Source organism: Capricornis sumatraensis, chromosome 3, assembly GCF_032405125.1.
Source record: "Capricornis sumatraensis isolate serow.1 chromosome 3, serow.2, whole genome shotgun sequence".
NCBI lineage: Eukaryota > Metazoa > Chordata > Mammalia > Artiodactyla > Bovidae > Capricornis > Capricornis sumatraensis.
In genome coordinates, this window is record NC_091071.1 from 31585320 (window position 1) to 31601785 (window position 16466).

General features: G+C 45.8%; 1 protein-coding gene across 1 annotated transcript; it reads left to right on the top strand.

Annotated features, from left to right (window-relative positions):
- The first annotated feature begins 1406 nt into the window (after positions 1–1406).
- Positions 1407–12993, top strand: RSL1D1 (ribosomal L1 domain containing 1). Its single transcript, XM_068968756.1, has 9 exons — positions 1407–1534; positions 4005–4144; positions 5777–5915; positions 6819–6967; positions 7055–7156; positions 9219–9312; positions 9396–9521; positions 10420–10692; positions 12444–12993. Exons 1-9 carry the CDS (start codon positions 1436–1438, stop codon positions 12768–12770), a joined length of 1449 nt encoding a protein of 482 aa, XP_068824857.1. The 5' UTR covers positions 1407–1435; the 3' UTR covers positions 12771–12993.
- Positions 12994–16466: the final 3473 nt, after the last annotated feature.

The following is a 16466-nucleotide window of genomic DNA, read 5'->3' on the forward strand; positions in this document are numbered from 1 at the left end:
ATTTCTTTATCAGTAAATGTTTGCTGCTTATCTATTTTATGTACAGTATTTTGTACTTAATCTTTTTAATTAAATTTTTTATTTTGTATTGGAGTATAGCCAATTAACAATGTTGTGAGTTTCAGGTGGACAGCAGATGGACTCAGCCATACATACACATGTTATCTGTAGCTCTTTGCAAAATGAGCTATCCTGACTATCCATCAAAAAGCTCCTAAAAAAAAACCTCTGGTTTACCTCCGTGGTGAAAGGCCATATGGCTGTAAAAACAAACAAAAAAAGAGGCAAAGCCATAAGTACTGACTTGGACAACCTCTAAGATACCTTAAGAGAAACGGGCAACGTACAGAACAATGGGCATAGAGCCTACTACTTGTCTTAAAAAAGAAAAAAAAAACTAAACTGAAGCCCAACCATCCATAAAGAGAAAAAAGTATAAGTATCTCCTAAACACACGTAGACGGAGAAGACAATGGCAACCCACTCCAGTACTCTGGCCTGGAAAATCTCTTGGACGGAGGAGCCTCATAGGCTGCAGTCCATGGAGTCGCGAAGAGTCGGACACGACTGAGCGACTTCACTTTCACTTTCATGCTTTGGAGAAGAAAATGGCAACCCACTCCTGTGTTCTTGCCTGGAGAATCCCAGGGACAGCAGAGCCTGGCGGGCTGCCGTTTATGGGGTCGCAGAGTCGGACACAACTGAAGTGATTTAGCAGCAGCAAACATACGTAGACCATCCCTGGAAAGCTCCAGGAGAAACAGGTAGCCAGTGGTCTCCTGCGGGGCCGCGGGGAGGGAGAGGGGCCTTCTCCCGTTCTGCAGTCTGCACCGTTACCTGCTCTTGCTCTTACCTCCCGCCTCTGTGAAACTCGAAGCTCAGGAGACCGGCCTCGGCTCACCGTTCGGGTCCCACACCGCTTAACGACTCGCACGGTGTTTCCCGTGCACGCAACCTACAGGCGGGGAAGGGCCTGTGCCTGGGGAGCGGCGGGGGTTCGCCCCAGGTCACCCGCCAGGTAGGTGGTGGAGCCAGATTTCCCACGCCCCGTGCCTCCTGCTCCCAAGTCGGGGGTCCACCCACAGCGGGCCTTCTTTTCCGCTTCAGGGCGCTCGCCCGCTTTCGCGGAAGAGTGAGAGCCAGGCGTTGCCAGGCTGCTCCCCGCGCCTCACAGACACCTGGAGCTGAAGAAACGAGAGGCATCTATGCCCCTCGCCGTAGCGACTCAGATCGCAGAGGGGGAGCCTACCTCAGTTTGCTCGAGCCCGCCAATCCCTGACGCCGCGACACCGACGCGCTGGACCCCGCGCTCCCGGAAGTGACGCGAGCGCCCGGTTCCCGCCTCCCAGCTTCCGGCTACGGGCCTGTGTCCGCGCGTGCGCACGGAGACCGAGCTCCCGGGTTGGCACGCGAGTCTCCACGCGGTGAAGGCGACATGGAGGCTTCGGCTTCTATCCCGCCGTCAGCCTCAACCGAGACTTCAGCTTCGACTCCGGAGACCCCGGCCGGCCCGGAGCAGCTGGACGAAGAGCAGGTGAGTGGCCCCCGGGCGGGGAGTTTGGAAGCGGGGAGGCCGAGGCCTTGTGAGTCGCGGATTCCGAGGGCGGGCTCCGCGCCGGTGTGGACGCCTTCTGGCCTTAGGGTCGCTCGTTCGCAGTGTCCTCCGCTTTCCCGCTGCCTTAAACAGCCGGCTAGACGCCCGCCTCCTCCAGCCCTGCGGCCTGGCTCTCTTGAGTTGATTTTTTTTTTTTTTTTAATGGCCGCTCCGCGCGGCTCTCGGGGTTCTAGTCCCCCGACTAGGGATGAAACCCGTGCCATCTGCAGTGCGAGCTCAGAGTCCTAACCGCCGGACCGCCAGGCGAGTCCCTCACCTTGAATTGGATTTCAGGTATACCTTGGGGCCCTGGAGTGAGGCCTACCTGGCTCTGCTTCCCTGCCGTTTGCCTTTTTTGCTTTTGTTTCTGACAATTCATAAACCTCTCAGTTGATTGCAAATAATTAGCGCAGAACACAGAGTAGCCTCCAAGGAGAAGTCCTGGGAGGAGGCGTCGCAGCACAAGCAGCAGTCCGGCAGCTGGTCTCTTTAACAAGCCCGAGAGGGAAGCAGGCTCCTACTGAAACAAGGCCTCCGGCAGTATCCGTCTGGAACAGCTCTCAGCAGCGAGGAGACTTCACGTCTCTCGGCTCCAGAGTCTCTTTTTGAGGAGTGGTGGTAAAGAACGCACCTGCCAGTGCAGGAGACATAAGAGACGCAGGGTTTGATCTCTGAGTGGGGAAGATCCTCTGGAGAAGGAAATAGAAACCCACTCCAGTGTTCTTTCCTGGAGAATCCCATGGACAGAGGAGCCTGGTGAGTCCATGGGGTTCCAAAGAGTCAGACACCACTGAAGAGACTTAGCACACACAGTTATTACAGGGGAGTGGGTCATGGCTCTATCAGTTGCTCCTTCTATTCCACACACATTGCCCATCAGATTTCTCATCTAAAGTAACACTCTCAGTTTATCACTCTGAGACACTTGCAGTCTTAGCACAGGTTTTTAAAAAATATTTATTTGACAGATCCGGGTCTTAGTGGCCTCATATGGAAACTCTTGGTTGCTGTATGTGGATCTAACTCCCTGACCAGGGTTGGAACCCAGGCCCCTGCGTTGGAAGCACAGAGTCTTAGCCACTAGACCACCAGGGAAATTGCTTGCATATGTCTTAAAGCAACTGATACGAAGTTCCTGCTGGCCACTGTGACTCCATCTTGAACTGCCTCACAGAGTTTTTGTTGTTCCATTGCTAAGTCGTGTCCAACCAGAGCATGCCAGGCTCCTCTGTCCCACTATCTCCTGGAGTTTATGTCCATTGAGTCAGTGATGCTATCCAACCATCTCATCCTCTGCTGTCCCCTTCTCCGAGTTTAACATTGCTTAAATGTTTTAAGTTTTTCACAAGATGAGTAGGTATCAGAACACAAAAGGAATCACCTTATAACAGCAATAGAGTGGGGCAAGAGAAAGGGGAATGTCTCTAAAACAGGCCCAGATTATTGACTCCTTCTGGGTATTCTAAAGGAGTGTCCTACCAAGTTTTCCCTTTCAGTTCAGTCACTCAGTCGTGTCCGATTCTTTGCGACCCCATGAACCGCAGCATGCCAGGCCTTGCTGTCCACCGCCAACTCCCAGAGTTGATTCAAACTCATGTCCATTGAGTCGGTGAGGCCATCCAACTATCTCATCCTCTGTCGTCCCCTTCTCCTCCAGCCTTCGATTTTTTTCCAGCCTCGGGGTCTTTTCCAGTGAGTCAGTTCTTGGCATCACGTGGCCAAAGTATTGGAGTTTCAGCTTCAGCATCAGTCCTTCCAGTGAATATTGAGGACTGATTTCCTTTAGGATGGACTGGTTTTCACTTTAACATTCTGATTAGGCTTTGTTAGAAATAAAGCTGCAAATTAGAAAGCTTTATTTTTTATTAATTTTTATTGGAGTATAGTTGCTTTACAGCGTTGTATTAGTTTCAGCTGTACAGGAAGATGAATAAGCTGTATGTATACACATACCCGCTGCAGTTTGGCCAAGTCACTTGATCCTTGGTAACTTCCTCAGATTTAAAAATGGATTCTCCACTCCAGGATCAGAGAAGGTGATGCAAACAAAGCAAGGGGGCCAGGCGGGCCTGGCGCATAATAGGCACTCAGAAAATGTGAGATGCAGATGTATTGTGCTTTTATGGGGTTTGCTGCCTTCATTGTTGAGTGCAGGGGAAGCATGCTCCCGCTTAATGTTTTGTTTTGGCCTTGCGGGGACCTGTGCCTCCTGCAGTGGAAACGCAGTCTTAACCACTGGACTTCAGGTGGCTGCATTCCTCTGATTACAGATTGCACAATCTTGATGAGTATGGTTGTGGAGATTACCTGCGAAAACAGAAATTGAGCAGGGGCAAATTCTGGGGAGGGGCTAGATTTTGAATTTTGCTAAATTCAATTGAAATTTGACTTGTTTATCTCCACTTTGCAGGTTAAGAAGGCAGTGGAGGCTCTGTTGGCACATTCCAGATCCAGGAAAAACGCGAATGGATTGCTTCTGAATGAGAATGAAAATTTCTTTTTAATGGTGGTATTATGGAAAATTCCAAGTAAAGAGCTGAGGGTCAGACTGTAAGTTCGTGTTTTCTGCTTTTGCTGTTCTTAACTGCTTGGCTGTTTCAACTGTCAACTTAGTGTTTGGTGGAAACCTTGCAAACTCAAAATATCTGATTTGAAAACCATCGGATTTAGACCTGCTTAAATTTTCTAAAAATTCCGTCAGTTTTCTGAATGGTTGGTGGATGATTTGACCAAAGCCAGATTCAGTTCTGTTGAATCTGAAAACCTGGTTTTTGAGAGGACAAAGGTTAGACTAAATGAAGCAGCTTTTGTATTTTCATATAATCTGTTATCTTCCCATGTCTAACTAGTTCCAAGCTAAAATTACTGAGGCGCTAAACTCTTTCCTATATACAGAGACTATTAAAAATTTGACAGAATTTTTTTTGTTAGTGTAAGTAGGTCTCATGTAGCATGGGGACATAATTAAAAAATGATTCAGGTTTAACTGGGTGTCCTATATTCTGTCTGGTAACCTTCCTCTCTGTGGAATCCTTCATTTCCGAAGCTAGATCTGTTATAGAAAGCAAGATGCGGGATAGCTTTTCTTTCCCCCATAAGAGTGGAGGATAGGGGTTACGAATAACTACAATTAGAGATGTTATCCCCAGATGTCCAATGGCTAGGGCCTCACCTTCTAATACCGCAGGGGGCAAGTTCGATCCCTGATTGGGGAGCTGGGATCCCTCATGCCTCTTGGCCAGAAACAAAAAACAGAAACATTGTAACAAAGTCAATGAAGGCATCTAAAAACATTTTTTTTTTAAGAATGATTACAAACTGGGAAGACCCCTTTAACCCTCAGACTCTCAACTCATCGCCATGAGCAGCCCTAGCCATGTTGTTTTAGTTACTGCTTCACATGTCCGGCTGTGTTGTTTGTTTATTCCGCACTTTTGCCCTCACGTTGTCCAGGTTGTTTTCCCAACCACTCAGCTCTTACCATCTCATTGTCCAAGTCCTGCTGCTGAGGCTTGCTCTCCTCTTAAACTAAGGACATGTTTCCTCAGGACACATAGACCTAGCACCCGAGCTAAGCCTTTTTTTTTTCCCCTTTTTGAGACTCAGCATAACGCATGTTTGCTGGTCCCTGTGGGTTTGCTCTGGTTTCTGTTTCAGCTCATAAGAGTTATGATTATGGAGCCCAGAGGTTTCTGCAAGGTGGCGTTCTAAACCACAACTGCCCTGATGAAAATGGATTATTCTAGCGCTTCATAGTGCTATATATACCAAACATATAAAATAATGATCAGACTTCCCTAGCGGGCCACTGGGTAGGATTCCACCTTCCAATGCAGGAGGCATAGGTTTGAACCCTGGAAGGAACTTAAATGCCATGTGTGTTGTGGCCAAATTATAGTACATTTGTACTATTTTGAGTGTCCTTAACTCTTAACCGCATCCCAAATGTTAATGCTATTTTGGTCTGTGGATATTTGTGGTGATTTAGTATTTGAATCTTAACTTTTCTGTGCCATTGAAAACTGTGTGTATGTGTGTGCTGTGCTCAGTAGCTTATTTGTTTAAAAACCATGAATAAAGTTTATTGTAATGACTGGATTGATTGTGTATTCTGTGGAATATAAATGTATATATGATCTGTTAAAATGCTTTATTCTTTGGTGTGTCTCATGTATTTTGCAGGTCTTTGCCTCATGGTATTCGATCAGATTTAGCAGACGTGTGTTTATTTACCAAAGATGAACCAAATCTAAGCTCTGAACAGACAGAACATTATTATAAGAAGCTTCTAAACAAGCATGGGATCAAAACCATTTCTCAGGTAGGGAGCAGGTTAATATTTTCAAGACAACTACAGTTGAAGTGACAAGAGGGTCTTCCCTGGTGGTCCGGTGGTAAAGATCCTGCGCTTCCACTGCAGAGGCCCTGGGTTTGAGCCCTGGTCAGGAAACTAAGATCCCTCATGCCTTTTGGCTCTGCCCTGCACCTGCTCCTGACCCCTCCCCCCCGCCGCCAAAAAAAAAGATTTCAGTTGAAGTGACAAGTAATAATTACCTATTTCATGTTCCTCTCCTGGGAATTTAATTTTTAACTTAATTTTCCCTTTTAAATTCTCGTTGGCTTTGGGTAGGGCATATTCCCTCTAGCTTGTAACGAATGAGCGGTTGAGGTTGGTTGGCCTAAGAGCTCTACATGTACATCAGCGATGTTTCTATCTTGAAGATTTTACAGAAGGTTGCTCTGTTAAATTGCTCCTTTCTCCTTCGGGGTGTCCTGGGTTTGCCTCCGGCTCAGCACCTCTCGCCAGTTCTGTCGTTGGCGGTGCAGTTTCTTTAGCCAAGGGTCCCGCTCATTCCTCTGTGTCCCCAGCAGTCAGCCTAGTGCCTGCACTGTTTCAGGCACATTCGTGTCTACTCAGCTGTGACTCCAGGGCATCTTAGAATCTAAACACAAATTGTCCCTGTATTTCTTCTTCTTGTCCAGGTTCTTAGTGTTTTTGTGTTTTTATACTTCTCTTTTTTTCCCCTCTGCTTTCTTTCTCCTTTTTCTTTTTTATCGAAGTATAGTTGGTTTACAGTGTCGTTTTGTGTCTGTTGATCCCAGACTCCTAATTTGCCCCTCTCCCTCCCCTCTCCCCTTTGGTAACCATAAGTTTGTTTGCTGTGTCACTGAGTCTGTTACTATTTTGTACATTCATGTTTTTACATTTTCTTAAATTTTCTAGATTATTCCTCTCCGAACTTTAAAAAAGGAATATAAAGCCTATGAAGCCAAGCTCCGCCTCTTGGGTAGTTTTGACTTCTTCATTACAGATGCCAGAATCAGGCGGCTCTTGCCCTCACATCTGGGGAGGCATTTCTACAACAGAAAGAAGTAAGTTTCTCAGCAGTGACTGGACTTGAGTAACGTGATGTTTATGGCTGTTATGTGCTGCAGTAAAGAGCCATTGTGTTGTTCTAGGGTTCCAGTATCTGTAAACCTTCAGTCCAAGACTTTATCTAGAGAGATCAACGACTGCATTGGGGGAACTGTCTTAAACATCTCTAAGAGCGGCTCTTGCAGGTAGGTAAAAGGCGTGAAGGTGTGCCTCTGTTTAATTTTATCTTTAGTAATGGTTTTATTGGGGTTGCAGAGTCGAACACAACTCAATGACTGAACAACAGCGGTGGCTGTTTAAACATTTATAAGATAGTGTTAATGAAATCAGATTCTTCAGATAAACTAAGATTTATTCCTTAGGAGTATTCAGTTCTCTAGAACGGTGCTGCCCCCTAGAACTTTCCCCAGTGCTGGAGACGGTCTGTGGCTGTGCAGTCTCACAGGAGAATGAGCCACGTGTGGCTGCTGAGCTTGTGATGTGGCTGCTGCAGCTGAAGAACTTAATTTCCAACTTCACTTGTTTTTAGCTGAATTTAAAAAGGCATGTCTGCTGACTTTTACTGTATTGGATAGGGCATCTCCAGATGTTCAAGAAAACAGGAGAATAAGACCAATGCTTAGGGAATGTTAATAGTTCTGGGTTTCTTTGTTGACCAGCATTTGTCCCTTAAAGTCAAGGCCCACTTCAGTCTTGCTTTAACTTCTTGAGAAGTGAGTTCTGCATCTCCCCTGTTTCACCAGCCCGTCTTATATCTCAACATGGTCTCATGGAGCTTCTCTTTCCTGGAATGCTGAGCTGGGTGGAATCCCCACACCCACCAAAGACCTCTTAGGACAGTGACTGCATCCCAGCCTTCAGGTGGACAGATAGAAGCTCAGCCTTTTTCTTTCTTTTTTTCTTTAAATTAGACTGAAAAGCAGGTTGAGTTTGAGTGCTTGAAGGGAGGGTTAAGTTTGAGTTGTGTGGAGGAACATAGTTCAGCATCATTTCATAAAACATGTAATCTGATGACTGGGACATCTGTGATGTAGGGATGAGCGGCTGCCGTAGGGCAGGGCTGTAGAGCCTTTCCACCCAGAGATGCCCCAGAAGCCCATGTGGACCCAGTGGTCACATCCATAACAAAACAGGGTGTCTTGGCTCTGCTCACCAGGGAGGCCAGCCCTCAGCAGTGTCTCCAGGCGAGTTAGGGCAGGGTATGGCTGGGGAGACTGGTGGACTCTGGTGTCATCTTCTGCCTGCAGGTGGGAACCGTCCTACTTGGGTGAGTTAAGCAGCTAAGTAGAGGTGATGGTTAGGCCTGGACCCCCCACTCTATATATTATAGGCTGACATAAAAGTAGTGCTTGATGGGAATCAGTTAGCTTGAGGGTCAGAGGCCTGGTTCAGGGTGTGCTTGCAGGTCAGTGCCAGTGGGCACACAGAATGGGCAAGCCCCTTCTTTGGCATGAGAGGAGTGGGATCACCAGCCCATGTCACCCTCATTCTGCAGATACCCCACCAACAGCCAGCCTGCCTGTCAGCTCCCCTGGTAGGGAGAGTGGGAGCTGGTAGGACCAGGGGACCTGGTGGCTGAGCTGTGGGCACTTCTGGGCTCCCCACTGGCCCGTGGGTGCCCTCTGCTTCAGTTGAGGAGATAGTTTTGCTCTTGGCCAGAAGCTGTTCCACAAGCAGCTGATGCTGCCTCAGGGCAGAGGGGCTATAAAGATAGTAAGTGGTCCTTCTGGGAGTGGGTCTTTTGCAGAACAGCCACTGTTGGGGTTTATCACCCTTAGCAAAGCTTGAGGGCTGGCCCGGGGACCTGTGTTCTCCAGAAGGCAGGTGGAATTGCCTGTGGCCCTCCCCACTGACACTCCCAGCCTCACACAATTATGTGCCAGCTCCTCAATCACTTCTTATTTTGATGGCGGGGGTATAGTTACTTCACAAAGTTGTGCTAGTTTTTGCTGTACAGTGAAGCGAATCAGCCGTACATATACACATACCCTCTCCCTCCTGGGTTTCCCTCCCATCTAGGTCACAAGAGAGCAGTGCTAATCACCTCTTGATATTTCAGGAGGAGGGTATTTCTTCTAGAACAGGAAAGATGATCATCTCTTAAAATAAATGAAGGGCCTGAAGATCTTAGTGTTTCTACCCTAAAAAAAATGTTTCAGTTGTGCACTTCTGTTTGTCACATACCAGCCTACGCTTTATTTTGAGATGCAAATTACATTTTCACATCTCTGTCGGATGCTTTTCCAGCACTATCCGCATCGGTCACACCGGGATGCCGATTCAGCACATCGTTGAAAATGTCGTTGCTGTTGCTAAAAGGCTCTCGCAGAAACTGCCGGAGGTACGGTCTCGCAGACGTCTCGCAGTCAGTCTATAAAAGAAGCAAAACCCGCATGGGTGACGTTGCTCTTCTCTCTGTTTCAGAAGTGGGAGAGCGTGAAGCTCTTGTTCGTGAAGACTGAGCGGTCGGTTTCCCTGCCTGTCTTCTCTTCCTTTGTCAGCAGTCAGGGTGAAGCCAAGGGACTCCGCACACGAGACCTGTTGAAAAAGGTTAGTAGAAGTTCATATCCTGGACAGGCTTCATCATGTCTGTAAGCACAGCCCAAGAAGAGAGAACAGAGGTTCACAGGAGCCTGCAGGAGAGGCTGAGAGGAAGAGGAAACCCAAAATCTAGGCTGTTGAGTACTTGGTTATTCGTGCGCAAAATGTAAGACTGCTTGAGGCTGACATGCCTCTTGGTTCTGGCTTGTGGGTTTTAAATACTGCTGGTACTATTGTAAAAAGTGGCAGGAGAGAAAGTGGACCCTTTTGTTATTGGTGGGACCAGTCTCCTAGTTGATTCAGTCTTTCTGCAGCCGTGTTCATCCGTGTGTCCAGTGAGTGTCTTGTTTGTTTGTTTGTTTGTTTACATGCCTGAACAACAATGTCCCGTATATAAGTTAAACTACACACATCCTCCCGTATACTTCAAATCATCTTTAGGTTATAATACTGAATGCAGTGTGAATGCTATGTAAAGAGTTGCCAGAGTGCAGCAAATTTAAGTTTTGCTGTTTTGAACTTTGGGGATCCCCCTGCCTGAATATTTTTGATTCACATCTGGTTGAGTCTGTAGGTATGGAACCCTGCATGTATGGAAGACCAGCTATTTCACAACATATACTATACAGTTCCAAATTATTCGTAACTCAGCCTATAGACAGAGTTGACTTCCACACAGCCGGTGACCACACACTTACATACCCAGATTCTGGATAGAATTCACCACATAAAATGCATCTTTAGCTATGGCTTTGAGACAAAGTGGAGTTGGCTTTCAAGTGGTGGCAGTGGGGCTCGTTTGCTTGGATCTTGTGCAGGTCTAGGTCCTGTCAGGAGCTGACGAAAGACCTGACTACACGTGCTAAGAAGATTCCACTCTTAAAATTACGCTTGGTTCTTTTTGGAGGTATCAAAGAAAAGCCGAAAGAAGAAAGAAAGAGCTCTTAAAAGACAGCAGGAGAAGAAAGAAAAGAAGCTTCTAAAGCAGGCTGGAAAGGCCAAACCTGCCCCAACCACAGATGCAGTGGCCCCCAAAACTGGGGATGTTCCAGCCCAGGACCCTGCACCCCAGGAGGAGACCGGAGGGGTGAGCACCCTGCCTAAAGCACAAGACGATTCTGAAGATGAAATCCCATTGCTGGTGCCATTGAAGGAAACTCCAGCTGCAGGAAGCGCCAAGGTATTTTCATTAATATTGGTGCCTGTTGTGGATGGGTTCTGGGGCCCACGTGTGCCAGTAGGCACTGCTGAGGGACAGGGAGTGCTATACCTGGGAGGCAGCTCTTGTAGAAATTTATGAAGTAAGGGATGAAAAATGCCAGGGTAAGCCCCAAGAACCTCTGACTGACTCTGCCCCCCTCCTTAAATATTGGAGTGACCTGTAGTCAGCCAGTGCTTTCTTCATGTACCTTGGAATCATGGGAGACTCAGCCATATTAATAATGCTAATAATTAACCATGTTGCCTGTGGTTTTGAAGAGCAGACTCAGTTTGCGAAGGTGAGTCCTCAGTCACCACAGAGTTCATCTCAGAAAACTTACCTGAGGGGAAACTTGGGTGCTGGGTCCTGCCTCTGACACCTTTGCAAACACTTGGCCCTGCGTGGCTCTTAACGGAGGTCTGACTTCATGGGTTTCAGAGGAGGTGGTTTAAAGGAACTGAGTTTTTTTATTTTGGGGTGCTTTGTTAATATTTTCACTCAGAGTATCCATCCAGCTATTGGGGAGAGACCTCAGAGGGGAGCAGTGGGTCGTTTTTAAGAGATTGGAGGGTGGCCCTCACCATGTGTCTGGGAGACTCACAGCCTCTCTGGGCATAGCCCGTCAGGATCGTCCCACGGCTGTCCCTGCAGTTTACCTATTATGTATATTTTTGGAACAGTAATCCTTAAAATCTTCAAGAGAATTATACTTTTCCTCTGTTAGTGAAAATATTCCTTTTAAAGTATCCCCAAAGTGCTAATTGAGATTTTTAAAATATATTTGAAATTAATGTTGATAATTAGTATGTTTACTACAAGCAGTATAATTGTTTCTAGAAGTAAGCTGTATTTGTTTTAATGTGACTGGAAGGTGATATGCTGGAGGGGAAAGCATCGCTGCCAGGGTGATATGATTCAAGAGTATTCAAGTGTCAGCAGTTCCCTGGAGGTCCAGTGGTTGGACTCAGCGCTTTCACTGCCATGGTCCGGGTTCGATCCCTGGTCGGGGAACTAAGATCCCGCAAGCTGTGCAGCATGGTTGGAAAAGAGTGTAGAAGTGTGTGTGCCTTTTGAACCACCTAGGAAATTTGGGGAAAGATAAGAAAGTTTCATCATGTTTTTAATGTTTTTCAAAATTTCCATTTGTTGTTTTACATTGTCAGAAACAAAGTCCTGTTGGTAGTTTTGTCTATATTGTCTGTCTGTGTGGGACACAGTCCATTGCTGGAATGTTGTCCTCAGATCATCTAGGGTGCTTGGAAAATCCAGGCGTTCCAGCCTGGAGTACAGTCCCTGCATTTTTCTAACACGCTCCACAGTTGGTTTTAACTGGGTAACCGGCCAGCCAACCTGGTTTTCAGCAGGTAACCCAAGTGCCCTAACCCACATATAGGGAATTTACTCCTGGGGGTGAAGAAGAGTCAGGATGAGGTCACAGGTCTCCCTGCTGTGCTCCCAGCGTGTGCTTCCCGGAGCCCTTAGCCCCAGCCATAGGAAAAGATGGTTTTCCACTGATTGCACCAAGAAGATGTAGGGTCCTTTCTACAGTCATTAATAATGAAATGCAGCTGCCTTTCAAAATGTTTGCAAGGCAGAAGGAAAAAGCCATTCCTAACTCTTTGTGCTGCAGTGTGCCTTTTAGGGGTTCCCTAAATTTTAGGAACAGAAGCTCTTTGGGTTACATTGTCAGTAGTCTGGCCTGTATTCACCTACCTTTTTCTTTTTCTTAGATACAAAAAGCTGCCACAGGAAAGAAGTCTCCGAAAAAGAGTCCTGGTCCCAACACAGCTCGTGGGAAGAAGAGAAAGCCCTCCCCAGCCCTGGAGACCCCAATAGCTGCAGAGCCCAAGACCCCAGGGAAAGGCCCAGGGAAGAAGGCCAGAGTCAAAGAAGAGGTGGAGAAAGAAAGAAACTCTTCCCTGGGGAAAAAAGACCCAAGACAGACTCCCAAAAAGCCAGAGGCCAAGTTCTTCACCACTGCTAGTAACTCTGTGAAAAAAGCCCCCCGTACCCTGACACGGCGACCCAAAAAACCCAAAGTACCCCAGTCAACCTAAAATCAGAGACTCAACCAGCAGGAAACTCAGCTATCTGAAGAGCTTGTAAAAGAAATACCTGGGTTCTGACTCTGACCCCTGCTGCGACCTCAGAGTGAGGCCTACCTAGACTTCAATATATTTTTTAATACCTCCACAAGTAACTCTGATACATATTCATGGGTGTATAAGAACCAGTAGTTGGAAGTAAGTCCATTTATTTTGTTGTTGTTCTGTGTATTTGCTAATATAATAGAGGGAAAATACAGTGCTTCTTCGTGGTTGTGTTTATTAAAGTGTCACATTTGTTTCCTGATACACTGTTGACATTCCAAATCTTGCTGGTGTTTTACTTGAATGCCTATGAAATAATTATTTTCTTCATCTGCTTTCAACCAGTTGTTCACTTGACAGCTCCATCACATTAATTTGTGCAGACATATCCAGAGCTTGTCTGCAGGCCACTGGTGGACTTACATGCGAATCAGCCATGGAACTGGTGACCAACTCCAGTTTCATGGCCCCCATGCTGAGATGGATCTTGGAAAAGACCCTTGAATCAGAAATAAAATAATTGATTCCATGGCCCAAGGTTCCAGATCACTGAATTAGCATGCATTTGATGAGGGAAATTAACTATCACCGATTAGAGAAGCCCTGGATCTAATCCTGCACATTGGAGGCAAGAAAATACTTATTTCCCATAGCCTTTCCTTATTCCCCCAGATTACTCCTCACCCTACATGGATTTACTTTCCTAGGGGAGGAAGCTCAGGAGAAAAGACTATAAAACTTCAGATCATGGTCAAACATACCTGTGGCAGTAAACTGACTTTGCAGCTACTCCCACTGAATTTGAACTGGAGTGTACGTGTCTAGTAGTAAGTGATATAGTCACTAGCACAGGAAGGACAAACTGAGGCATGCTTTCAAAGATCATGTCATTGATGAATAGAATGACTAAAGGAATAAGAGCTTTAGGTGGTTCTCCAGGTTTTTAAATCATGAAAGCTTTTGAAACACAAAGTTTCTCACTCCATTGTCCTTTTAGACTGTTTAAAGTGAGTATACTACGTTTAATGTAGGGGTTTACCATAATTGATTTGTTTACCATAGAAACTAGGTTCTATGGGAAGGTGTATTTAACACTATAAACCTATAATTCAGAAATAAAAAGGCAATCCGATATTTTAAATGAGCAAAGGGTCAGAATGGACATTAGCCCCAAAGAGATACACAAATGACCAACAAGCACTTAAAAAGATGATCATCATTAGTCAATAGGAAAATGCTAATCAAAACCACAACAAGATATACCACTTGACCCTAAAAGACAAGAGGGATATGAAGAAATTGGAATGCATTGCAAATGGGAATATGAAATGGTGCAGCTGCTTTGGAAAACAGTCTGGCCATTTTTTGAAAAGGCATAAGACAGTTAACCACATCCATTCCTTTGTATACGCCCAAGGACGTTAAGAACATAGGTCCACAGAAAGATTTGTACTTGGGATGTTTATAGCAGCATTATCATAATAGAGAAGAAGTAAAAACAACCCAATGTCCATCAGCTGATGAATGGATAAACAAAACGTAATATGTCCATTCAATGGAATATTATTAAACCACAAAAAGGAATGACTTACTGATACATTCCACAACATGGAAGGACCTTGAAAATACTATGACCTGTTAACCTCCAAGTCCGAACTTTGAATGTGGGAATGTGTGTTTGTATGTGCAGTCACGTAAGGTGGCTCACGTGTCTGGCATATATTGTCACGTGTGCATCTTCTGTGAGGAGTGCTTTTACGTACTGTACAGTACTGTATAGAGTACAGTAGTAGGGCATCTTTATTTCAAGCCCAGGGTGTCTGGAAGCAAGAGGGTGGATAGAATTGAATCTAGCAAAGAACTAGAACCTGTGCCAACAACGTCAGGGGTGAGTGAAATCGCAGCTCGCCCTCCATCTCCTACTGCTGGTGATCCTTCAATGCGACTATCTTCTCCCTCCTCCATCAGTCACCCTTCCTGCCTGTTCACTCAATGCCAACCCCTTAATGCCAGCTGTCGTACTGTCCTAGGTCCTGTATCATAAGATTAAAAATATTTTTCCTTGATTTTTGTGTTTGCTTTTAATGTGCTATTTGAAAAGTTTTGTAAACCTATCACACTACAGCACTGTATCAGTTCAGGTCAATCGCTCAGTTATGTCTGACTCTGCAACCCCATGGACTGCAGCACACCAGGCCTCCCTGTCCATCACCAACTCCCAGAGCTTGCTCAAGCTCACGTCCATCAAGTCAGTGATGCCATCCAGCCATCTCATCCTCTGTCGTCCCCTTCTCCTGCCTTCAGTCTTTCCCAGCATCAGGGTCTTTTCCAATGAGTCAGTTCTTCGCATCAGGTGGCCAAAGTATCAGAGCTCCAGCTTCAGCCTAAGTCCTTCCAATGAATATTCAGGACTGATCTCCTTTAGGATGGACTGGCTGGATCTCCTTGCAGTCCAAGGGACTCCCAAGAGTCTTCTCCAACACCACAGTTCAAAAGCATCAATTCTTTGATGCTCAGCTTTCTTTATAGTCCAACTCTCACATCCATACATGACTACTGGAAAAACCATAGCTTTACCTAACAGCCCTTTGTCAGGAAAGTAATGCCGTGCATGCACAAGTCCTTTTGAAGGAGATGGCCATTACAGTCATTACCCCGACCATAGTTTGGCCTCAGGCCAAAAAACAGGGAGGTAACACAGCCCCGCCCATTGGAATAAGACCCAGCTTCCCCAACAGTCAGTCTCTCCTATCAGGAATCTTCCATAAGCCCCTTATCTATCAGAGGGCAGACAGAATGAAAACTACAATCACAGAAAACTAACCAAACTGATCACATGGACCACAGCCTTATCTAACTCAATGAAACTATGAGCCATGCCATGTAGGGCCACCCAAGAAGGATGGGTCATGATGGAGAGTTTTGACAAAACGTGGTCCACTGGAGAAGGGCATGGCAAACCAGTATTCTTGCCTTGAGAACCCCATGAACAGGATGAAAAGGCAAAAAGATAGGACACTGAAAGATGAACTCCTCAAGTTGGTAGGTGCCCAATATGCCACCGGAGAAGAATGGAGAAGTAACTCCAGAAAGAATGAAGAGATGGAGCCAAAGTGAAAAAAAACGCCCAGTTGTGGATGTGACTGGTGATGGGAGTAAAGTCTGATGTTGTAAAGAACAATCTTGCATAGGAATCTGGAATGCTAGGTCCATGAATCAAGGTAAATTGGAAGTGGTCAAACAGTACTATATAGCTGATTGCATTAGTTGGGTACCTAACTAACTTCGTTGGACTTTACGAGTTTGCTCTTGAAATGGAGTTTGTATGTAGGGGACTTAACTGTATTAAGTAAAAGGAGCCAGACACAATGACCATCTATTGTAAGATTTCATTTATATAAAATATCCAGAATAGGTAAAGCCATAGAGACAAAAAGTAGATCAGTGGTTGCCAGGTTCAGAGGGAGGGAGGGGATGGGAAGTAACTACTAATGGGTACAAGGTTTCCTTGAGGGATGATGAAAATGTCCTGGAATTCATGGTGATGGTTGTAGTCTTGTGGAAAAAAATACTAAAACCCTCTGAACTGTACACTTGCAAAGGGTAAATTATATGTTAACGTGAATTATATCTCGAACAGCTTTGATAAGAAGAACTAATGTT

Coding starts and splice junctions, on each gene's coding strand:
- RSL1D1 (XM_068968756.1), top strand. CDS start 1,436: ATGGAGGCTTCGGCTTCTATCCCGCCGTCAGCCTCAACCGAGACTTCA. Junction 1,535..4,004: donor AGCAGCTGGACGAAGAGCAG/GTGAGTGGCCCC, acceptor TCCACTTTGCAG/GTTAAGAAGGCAGTGGAGGC. Junction 9,313..9,395: donor TCTCGCAGAAACTGCCGGAG/GTACGGTCTCGC, acceptor TCTCTGTTTCAG/AAGTGGGAGAGCGTGAAGCT.